At 37.9% G+C, this 11,394-nt stretch overlaps 2 protein-coding genes across 2 annotated transcripts in view; one reads left to right on the plus strand and one right to left on the minus strand.

The window, feature by feature from the left end:
* Positions 1-1,693, plus strand: part of LOC106808849 (cytochrome P450 2J3-like) — a 15,955-nt gene extending 14,262 nt beyond the window's left edge. The window contains exons 6-8 of the mRNA XM_014811734.1: positions 105-240; positions 412-554; positions 1,439-1,693. Of these exons, the coding sequence (XP_014667220.1) occupies positions 105-240; positions 412-554; positions 1,439-1,693 (534 nt within the window). The remainder of the gene's footprint in view (positions 1-104; positions 241-411; positions 555-1,438) is intronic.
* Positions 1,694-4,940: 3,247 nt separating this feature from the next.
* The window catches only part of LOC106808850 (NACHT, LRR and PYD domains-containing protein 12-like), a gene marked incomplete in the record, with an annotated part of 25,010 nt that continues 18,556 nt past the window's right edge, over positions 4,941-11,394 (minus strand). The window contains 7 exon segments of the mRNA XM_014811735.1: positions 4,941-5,620; positions 6,178-6,249; positions 6,542-6,646; positions 6,862-6,942; positions 7,541-7,627; positions 8,848-8,931; positions 9,285-9,368. Coding sequence (XP_014667221.1) covers positions 5,578-5,620; positions 6,178-6,249; positions 6,542-6,646; positions 6,862-6,942; positions 7,541-7,627; positions 8,848-8,931; positions 9,285-9,368 — 556 coding nt within the window.

Raw genomic sequence — 11,394 nt, forward strand, 5'->3', positions numbered from 1 at the left:
TATATATATATATATATATATATATATATATATATATATAAACAGGAGATATAAAGGACGTTCGTTAAATTTTTGTCTATAATAAATAAGCGCTTCCATCGTAGGTGATCGATGAACACAGATCGACGTTCGACCCTGAAAACATACGAGACTTTGTGGACTACTACTTATTGGCAGCGCATGAGAGCGCACATAAGGATAGCGATGTGACTATTGCCAAGGGCGTTGAGCTGGACAGCTGTATGTACTATACACACACGCGCGCGTACGCGCACACGCGCGCACGAGCGAACTACTTGCAGTGCACTTTTCTTGCGGGAAACCTTTCATGCAACTGTCCGTCATCTTTGACTATAAGTGATAGATATTACAACGTTTCGGTGACCGTCGGTATTGTTTTTTCTCTTGCAGTCAGCGATAGTCACCTGTTCCAAATATTGGCCAACTTATTTAACGGTGGGACGGAGACGACAGCGACCAGCCTCGGCTGGTTGTTCCTATACCTGCTGAAATATCCAGACGTGCAGAGAAAGGAGCAACAGGAGATCGATACGGTACTTATGCGCGTATAATTTGCATTGTCTCCATGCTAGGCATAGCTCTCGAATTTTGCTTGCGGCAAGGTCTTGGGGATTGCGGTCAGTGCAGTCGGTGAAATAATTGCAGTATAATAATAATACACTAATAATAAGTATAATAATAATAATAATACAGGATGGCACAGCAAATATGTAGGCCAAGCGCGCATTTTCTCTGAACGACAGCAAAGGCAGGTCGCATTGCTTTCTGCATGGGGTCACAATGTTACCCTCTCGTAACCACGTGATTCATTATGGTTCATGGGTCTTTGCAACGACCGCAAGCTAAAGCAATGTCGAGTAGCATTGAACCTAGCAAAGCTGACATGTGAGGAAAAAATCAGGATGCCTACACTTCATCACTGTGCCTATACTGTTAGTCGCCGAGTCATTTAAGGGAAATTAGATATGGAGTTTAAAAAAGTGGTGTGTGATATCATGTCGAGATCAACGCAGTAATTAACGCAGATCAACGCAACCTTTAACAGTATATTCTTAGTTAAGCCTCGTATAATTCATTGCTATAACGTTTATATTAAAACTGTACATGTTGTATATACATATCATGTATAACCAAGGTAATCGGACATGACCGGCGGCCATCTTGGAAGGACCGCGACAACCTCCCTTATGGTGGGGTGTTGGCAGAAAGATGCGATATGATATGACTACTAGGCACTTTAATTTAATTTAATTTTTTTTTTTTAGGGTTAGGGTTAGAGTTAGGGTTAGGGTTTTTTTTTTAAGTGCCTAGTAGTCATATCCTAAGTGCCTAGTAGTCATATCCTAAGTGCCTAGTAGTCATATCCTAAGTGCCTAGTAGTCATATCATATCGCATCTATCTGCCGGGTGCCTCCCTTATACACACGCCATGATCGTGGAGATGCAGCGACACGCTAACATTGCCGCCATCGGGCCGCCCCACGCACCGCTGCGGGACACGTTCTGGCACCGCTACAATATCCCGCGCAAGTCGATGATCATCGCAAACCTGTGGTCTGTGCATCGTGACCCCAAGTACTGGCATAACGCGGACGCGTACGATCCTGACCGCTGGCTGGACAAGGACGGGAAATTCGTCAAGCGCGAGGCCTTTCTGCCATTTCTCATATAAGTCGGTTCGGTCGCGGCTGAACCGTGACAAGATTTTAAAACAAAATCACATGTAATATAATTTAATTTTAATATTTAACAAAAATTACACTTAGCGTGCAGGTCGTCGGCAGTGCCTCGGTCGACAGCTCGCCGACATGGAGCTGTTCCTGTTCATCACGCTGCTTCTGCAGCGATTCAATTTCAAGACGCCACCTGGCGAGAAAGAAGTGGATAACGAACGGGGCGCAATTTGGCATCACCCGGGCTGCTAACTTTACAGACTGTGGTAATGTGGTAATGTGGTGGATATGTGAATTTATCATATTCACATATGATAAATTCATATGTGAACGAGCCATGAGGAGCTACGTATTAAACGCGTTTATGCAATAAAATAAATTGCGTGCGACATATGATTTTGGTAAACGTGGTCTTAATAACTTTGGCAAACGCAAACGCTGTAGTGTGAAATTCCGTTGTGGTTCTCGATCGCGATCGACTGTAGTATGCGACTGCGTCATCGGTTCAACAGTTATATCATGCAAACGATCTCCATCTGGAATATGAATTCCGCAACAAATGACGTCACGGTATCTTCTGCATTAATACTCAATATTTTTGGACTATTACTTATATATATTTTGTGTACACTGAATACAGTTATAGTATCATTTGGACCAGGGAACTATAGTAAAAGCTTTTTATTACAATGCATTGAAATAGCGTGTAACGGGCGGTAGCGGGAAATTCCCCAATACCTCTTCGAAAATCAATTGTAAAAATAAAGTAGGAAATTTGATAAAAGAATTGACAACCGACTTTAAATAATCTTCCTCTGTGTGTTCCTCATGTTGGTAGAGTAATGCTATAGTTATACTGTATATACATCTCTACGAGTAATGCTATCATACTTGTGTCAGAACACACACGCACGCACATACATGCACGCACGCACGCACGGGCGCGCGCGAGCGCACTAACATATTATGTATATTATATATATATATATAATATATATTATATATATATATATTAGAGAGAGAGAGAGAAAGAGAGAGAGAGAGAGAGAGAAGAGAGAGAGAGAGAGAGAGAGAGAGAGAGAGAGAGAGAGAGAGAGAGAGATAGATAGATAAATGTGTTAGAGCGTTCGTGTTCATATGCTAACCGACATGGAATCCTGGACGGAAACAAATAAAGGTAAGAAACCATTCCGCTAGTTCTGACTCCCCTGATTTCCCCTTTCTAGCGAATCTTCTGTGATAGCATTACGTTATAGTATTCTCTGCATGAATTGGGTGGGCAGATAAACAAAATGCTAATCGTTTGCTCCCACACCTATGCCTCCACAATGCTATCACACATATATATATGCCCCCACAATGCTATCACACCTATGCCCCCCAACAATGCTATCAAACTCATGCCACCACAATGCTATCACACCTACGCCGATACGGTTTATCAAAGCTAGAGACACAAATTACGCGGAAATAGAAATACGGAGAATCGATTACGCGCATAAATTACGCAAATGGATTACTGTAATACGCGCACATAGATAAAATCAGGAGTGTCATGATATAGATGATATATATCATGACACTCCTGATGACACGCAGCGATAAACTATAACATGTACAGTCCGTTAACTATATGAAACTACTCTGAAACAACAGTGTCCACAGCGTGCCATCTACGTGTTATACATCTGCATTATGAAACAGTTTGGGCCAATACACGTGTTGTAATGCAGACAGAGTATTAATGACAGCGTAGTACGAATGTTGATAAAGTTGGCAATCAAAAGGGTTGACTTATACAAGTCATACCATAAATCAAGACACGTGCTTCAGCATTGCGCATAAATGTTTGAACGTTTCCATAAATGTTTTCGCCCAACATGGTAAATAAATCAATGAATGGTTTGACGAATTGAGAATGCTGACCACATATTTCATTCGAAATTCATTTATTTTACAAAATTTCAAGACATATCTATATATATATTAGCAGGGGTAAATATTCTCTTTGAGATTTACCTCTGCTATTATGCGTAGAACATGCACACATGAATGAGTTCACACATGTAATATGCCGCAATACCGCAATAACAGTCCATTCAATCTAGCCATCCAAGAAAACTGATATACGAGATTAAAACTTAGTAAATCGTACATAATAAAAACCGCATTTTGTACGCAAGAAATTAGAATTTTGTGTAAAGGCTCTTGGAAGTTGTAGAACTTACACCAATAGGGTATAGGTGCTACAAGACATCCCTGTACTGGATTAATACTTGTTTTATCACTTTAAGACTATAAATGCAACCGACACACTTGTCTGTACATAAAACCGATTAAAAGTTAAACATAACATCTAACCACGCATAAAGAAAAAAACTATCAAACTACTTGTGGTGCTCCTGTTAATGATAAATGTACCACATATCAGCTGATCTTGCCAAGAAATTACAACATGCTGCAATTTTTGCATGCACCAACATCTATCATTTTACCTTTTAACAAAATGTACAACTCGATTCATATTCTTCAACCAATATTACCAACAACTTTACAACCAAACCTGTGTTCACAGTCATCTGTACGGACTGATCACCTGTTCATAGCGGTAATAAAAGCTCCACCGCCGAAAAATGCTGTTATACGCACTGTATAGAGAGGCCACCTGCTCAAAGCGGCCAGCTAAATATGTATTCCTCAATCGTGCTCAACTCCACATCAGAAAAAAGGCAATGACACAACAAAAAGTATAATACTAATAAAAATAGCGGGTGATGATTATTATTAATTCAGGGGCGGATTCAGGATTTTTGAAAACGGGGTGTCCAGGAAGAAATAAAGGGCACTTTTTCCTGCTCACTTTTTCTGGTGTTTAAAAAGCTGCCGTAGGCGACTTAGGGGGGGGTTTGGGGGAGGTTTTTTTTTTTTTAAATTGGTGCATTCTGAGAGCATCTGAGCAGTAATTTTGATGTCTAGGAATGCAACAGTAATTTATCAGATCCGGTCCCCGGACGCTGCGGACCCCTCTTTGCCCATTTCTAGGTTTTTATAACGAATTTACATATATATATAAGTAAATCTTGATCAGAAAACTAGCGCTAACAGATTTTTTTATGGAGACAATATAAGAGAAGTGTGTGTGTGTGTTTGTGTGTGTGTGTGTGTGTGTGTGTGTGCGTGTGTGTGTGTGTGTGTGTGTGTGTGTGTGTGTGTGTGTGTGTGTGTGTGCACGCGCGTGCGTGCGTGTGTATGCTTTTTTCCTTTTTTTGTGGTAAAAAGGGGGGGTCCGGACCCCCTCGACTCCCCTCTGGATCCGCCCTGTGATATACATTGTACGTCACATGGTGTAAAATCAAAATGGCCACCTACCAGTATAGAAAGGCCACCAATTCTGTAATTTACAATTTTAACCTAACGAGTTACTTAGAAGATCTGGGTATGTACATTGTTACCTAGTAAAAAAATATCGCACACATATTGTGATCGATTCTTAAAACAAATTCGTAATTACCGTTATTGAGCTAGTGTAAAAATCTTTATTGAGCTAGTGTCATACTAAAATCATTAGTCATACCATGATATAACATTTAAAATCACAGAACTCACTTTCACACATATAACAAAAGTAACCTGATCTGGGCAGTTTTTACAAAACCTATAATACCACTCAACACAATCATATACATTGTAATGACTTTATTCTTGACACCACCAGTAAACGCAAAGGATTGGCACAGAATAAAAATTATATTGACGATAGCCTGGCGGGCCGCCAGGCTATAAGTGCTCTTGGAGAACCCTGATATATATTACCATATAAACCCGTATAGCTGCCTTTATCTTCCATTGCATTACTCCATGTATATGTCCACGGGTGTTGTTACTATAGCTTGAAGGTGAAAATTATAAAATACAGCTTACGGTCACTGAAACAAATACAGAAAAAACAATTGTGATCAAAAATTATGTACTTATAAAAATGCACAAAATTTATCTGCTAATTAAATTGACTACGTCACGAATTTTCTATGGTAAAATTTGTAAAGATTTTGTTGCCATTTTTTAAAATTAAAAGTAAGAACTAACGGGACTAAACGTATCGTCAAATTCTTACCTGATAAGATTGTTTCTCAACTAGTTAAAATCCAAGAAACCTGGACGATTTGATATTAGTGTTCCTAACATTAATTGCTTGCTATGGGCTATGTATGAGTCACGAGTGTATGTTCACATCAAACAATATATATACAAAATATAAGAAGTATAATGCAGCAATTTAACCATAAAAAGTGAACAGAATTACTTGTAGGCCTATTTTGTGGAAAAGTGGGATTTTTTTTTTATACTATTTACGGTGACGTAATCACTTTAAAGTTTTCAGTATTGTTTTAGCAATGTGTTTTTGTGTTCTTATTGTGAAATAAAAGCACATTTGAATTATAATAGCCGTTTCTATAACTATATATTATCAATCTGGACTTACTCTAGTTTTGCCAAAATATCGACTTCCTGAGGTTCTTGTAAAGGTACGAGTTTTCCGTCCGTTTCTTGAACACTGTATAATTTGTAAAAATAATTAGGCATTCACAAAAATTGCCTGCAGAACATTCTCAATCTCTTTATATGAGCAGAACCTATATAGCCTCATAAGGATGCCTGTGAGAATACATATGTTTATGACAGCACTATGCACAACAAACTAGTCAATAGATATGAAAATTACATCCATATAATTATTCTTTAAACCTTCTTAAAAACATTTTAAATTGAATTTTAGGTCTATCCCTCTAATTATAATTTTAGACATGATCATTTTTGTTTTGTCAGTCAAACTCATAATAACCTACCTTAAGCATTTAAGAACGTTTCTCACTTGAAAACTTGATGCAATATTATCCAAGTCTGTAAGATGGAGTCCTAATCCATTTTCTCTAGGCTTTGCATAGCGTAATCTAAAGTACAGAATCACATATTAATAAATTGCCGAAAACCCAGCTGGTCATCATTACCAATTATTGGAACACGATTTTTTTCACGTTAATATATTTAAAACGACATGTTTAATGTGACTCTATATTTTCAAATAAACACAATCAAACATTGAGTTATATTATGATATAACCAATTATTTCACGTTGCAATTAAATTCCTTAAAAAATAAACGTACACCAGCGTTGTTAGATCTTGTTCCATAGAATTTGTCAGCACAGTAATGTCATAGGAACTTTTCCCAGAGTATGCATCAACCCTGAAAACAGATACCACACTATGCATTATCTCACGTTTTATCCACCAGTGTGTTGTGGTTGCTGCATTGTTGATTTTTCATGTAATCGATTTTAGCGAAACTAACACCGAACGCAATTATATATATGCACTCAGCATTCACAATTACGTACATGCCTACAAAATACATAACCTGTTTTGTCACACAAACATGCGTGTAGTGCTCACATTTCACTTGAAGCAAAACACATCAGTTTATTTAGTTAGAAGAAGTTGAAGAGTGTACACAATTCATAATTATGTGCAGCATATCCAATTATGTACCAGTTACATGCCTATAGAATCGATAAATGTGTTTTGCTTCACTTACGCTCATAGGGTCTATGTCCCCCAGGGTACTGCCGGAACGTACCCTGGTAACTATTTGATATGGTTAGGGTTAGGGTTAGGGTTAGGGTTAGGGAGTAGGCGTCGGCGACTCCCTAGACTCGTTAGTGGAGTAGGCGAGGTACGGTCCGGCATATTAGATAGTACCAGGGTACGTTCCGGTATACCGGACTATACCCAGGGTACATTCCGGCAGTACCCTGGGGGACATAGACCCTCTCAGCTTCACTTACAGTAATGTTTCAAGTGTCTTGTTGACTCTCAACATGGACGCCAAGTATTCCAGTGCTACGGTTGTCATTTCAGTGTTTCTAAAGAGCCTGAAACACCAACAGTAGATTATAACATGAAAGAAAACACCCAGGTTATTTGAAACTGTCTTTTCGAGATAGGGGAGAATTCTGGTTTCCTAAACTTGGGGTGATACTCCATTAGGAGTGTTCCCAACTTTAATAATATATATATACTTTTATATATATATATATGGTCAGACGCGTAGCTACCTATATGCAAAGTACGCAAATGCGTACTAAAATTTTTCAGAATAAAAAAATACATGACCTTTTTACAAAAACAAAATAATATAACGTTCAGTTGGGCTTACAGAATTATGCGTGTGATAAGAATAATGACTAGTGTCATTACGCCAGATGGTCGAAAGGATTTCAGTAAAACTAACAACTTTGACAAATTTGAGTGCAATTTTGCATACCATAAAAAAATGTCTGGGTACGCCCCTGATGGTCATGGTCATGGTCATATATTAGGTTGTGGTTTAATGTCATTTAGGTTAGGGTTAGGGTTAGGGTTAGGGTTAGGGTTAGGGTTAGGATTATCAATAATTAATCATTAATGATATCAAAGTTGGGAACACTCCTAATGGAGCGTTAGCCTAAATCTGCCACTGTCTGTCAACTTACAACTTAACAAACAACTTACACCTGCACAAACCTGCGTTTTCTATACTTATCATAGATAACTCTAATTATGCTTTCTCATTGAACTCCTAGTGCAACAACAACATTCATCTACACTGATGCAACTGACACCTAAAATTGTGCAGGTGTAATTCCTAAAAATTTGTCTGTAAAAAGCAAAAGCAAAGATGCCAATTTTTTTTCCGATTTAAATACAAACAGCACAGTATAGCACAGAACAGGATGGAAGTTCAAATCATCAATCAACCAACGTTTTCAATTCAGACACACCCCTTGAAAATCTTGGACTCATCAAAACTATTTTAGAAATATGGTTACTTCATGCTTCCCTGGCTACCCACTAGAGAGTTTATACATGGCATTGATTATCTAACCACCATGTCACGTATGCTAATTAATGCAGTGACGTGCATAAATATGTACTGGTATTGAGTATTGGTATCTAGCAGTAACGAGTACAAGAAGTGCTAAAAGTCGTTTAACATGATTTCAAAATATGCTAATTGACATGTGTCAAAGCTATTGACGCCAATTCTTAAATCTATCCATGTGAACTGACGTCACATGAATCACTCACTATAGTTTGCTTGTGACATACTTACATCAGTGTTTTGAGGGTAGTATTGTTCTGGAGACATCCAGCCAGTAAACACAGTGCTTCGTCACTCAGCTCACAAGCAGACAAACTGTTACGTGGCATCAAAAAACGCACATTAATACTGTACAAAAAAGGCTTCCTTTGTCTGCTCATATTACACAAATCATAGCAGATTCTCGTTACCTGGACCGGTTGGATCCATGATACACCACATATCAGCAAATACCCACTCTGATAATCATACTATCAGGAGTACTTTAGTCGACTTTACCAAAAACTCTTCTCAACTTCAATTACTCAAAAAAAGATCTATTATAATTCTTGATAATTTTCTCGACTTTTTTTAAATCTTAGATTTGATTTTATACTTAATTATTTGCATACTATTGCAGGAGACAATTAAGTTAGCTATGATTCAACTATGTATGTGTATAAACATACTCTAGATGTTTGAGGGTTTGGTTGATACTCAGCGCATCAGCAAATGGCTTCATTCCACTCACACTGAAGCTATTCCATGCCAAGCTGCAGAAACAAACACACGATTTGGAATATGTACATCTTATTATTGATTAATATTTCAATGAAAGTGTCAATGACACTGTAGCTCACCTTGGCTGTGATAGAAGAGGGAGAGGGGATATATAAAGCAAGAGTATATATGGGAGAACTCCCATTATATAGCATATCTCCCATTATATACTCTTGATAATGATATATGCATAAGTTTTGATGCGAAAATAAATGTTTCATATCTGAAATCTTGACGAGAGATGGCTCTACTCCTGAATGATTTCCATTTTGGTTTTCGAATATCGCGCAAATAAAAACAATAAAATATACCAGTCAAATTACTGTAACGAAGAATCTAAAACACAATATTACACATATATAGGTATGATTGTAGAGTTGTTAACCAGTTAAACGAAATAAACGTAATAGTTAAACGTAAAGATCCAGACGAGTGTGACACCACACTGTTATCTGCGTGTCTATAACATAATATGCTATATAATTGCCAAAACCTACCTAATTTGCATAATTTTTTTTTAAATATCAAAACCCCTGGCTTTTATTATTTTTTATTCATTCACATACCAAAAATGAGCAAAATCCGTTGAACCTGAACTGACTAATGGCAATTCCCATTTTTGCCAAAAAATTGCCGTGGCTTAAAAGTACGTCGACTGGCGTGCTCCAAAATAGGACGTTCAATATGGGAGCATAGCAGTAACAACTATGCCCAATTTCAAACATGTGGGTCAGTTAGAAATGATTAGATTAGAAAAGATGCATAGTGAAATTGCCAAAATCTACCTAATTTGCATAATTTAAAAAATATCAAAACCCGTGTGATATGTTTTGGTGCCAGTCCTTATTCATTCACATACTAGAAATGAGCAAAATCCGTTGAACCTGAACTGACTTATGGCCATTTCCATTTTTGCCAAAAAGTAGACGTGGCTCGAATGTAGGTCGACTGGCGTGCTCCAAAATAGGACGTTCAATATGGGAGCATAGCAGTAACAACTATACCCAATTTCAAACATGTGGGTCAAACGGTTCCTGAGTTGACCGTAGCCAAATGTTGACGGACGGACGGACAGATAAACGACAGACGACGACCCATGGCAATAGCTCATCTTGACGATGTCAAGGCGAGCTAAAAATCGAATGAATTTAGGTGGCCATTTTCATTTTTGCCAAAAAGTGGGCGTGGCTCGAAAGTAGGTCGACTGACGTGCTCCAAAATAGGACGTTCAAATCTCTCCCATAGAAGTAACAATTGTATGCAATTTGAAACATGTGGGTCAAACGGTTCTTGATTTATCGTTGACCGTAGGCAGACACTAAAATGCATAGTGAAATTGCCAAAATCTACCTAATTTGCATGATTTAAAAAAATATCAAAACCCGTGTGATATGTTTTGGTGCCAGTCCTTATTCATTCACATACTAGAAATGAGCAAAATCCGTTGAACCTGAACTGACTTATGGCCATTTCCATTTTTGCCAAAAAGTAGACGTGGCTCGAATGTAGGTCGACTGGCATGCTCCAAAATAGGACGTTCAAACCTCTCCCATAGGAGTAACAACTATATGCAATTTGAAACATGTGGGTTAAACTGTTCTTGAGTTATCGTTGACCGTAGCCAAATGTTGACGGACGACACCCCACGGCAATAGCTCATCTTGACGATGTCAAGGCGAGCTAAAAATCTATAGATAGCTGTAGTTTAGAAATGATTAGATTAGAAAAGATAGATAGAATAGAAATGAAAGTGTCAATGACACTGTAGCTCACCAAAAAAAAGGACACAAATGAGTGAGTAAGAAGAAGTCAGTCTTAATTGAGCAACCATCGACGTACATTATAGAAACGATTGCCATCTGTATATCGCAATAATAATTTATAAACCAAAATGAATCACAATTTGTGACCGTAGATGGCGCTATACCCGCTTTGTAGCGATGGCGATTGAAATAAATAGGTTATGCTGCGTTCCGACATGTTTTGTAAATCTTTACTCTAATATAGACGTTTTATCGG

The sequence above is a fragment of the Priapulus caudatus genome, unplaced genomic scaffold (assembly GCF_000485595.1).
Source record: "Priapulus caudatus unplaced genomic scaffold, Priapulus_caudatus-5.0.1 Scaffold309, whole genome shotgun sequence".
Lineage (NCBI taxonomy): Eukaryota > Metazoa > Priapulida > Priapulimorpha > Priapulimorphida > Priapulidae > Priapulus > Priapulus caudatus.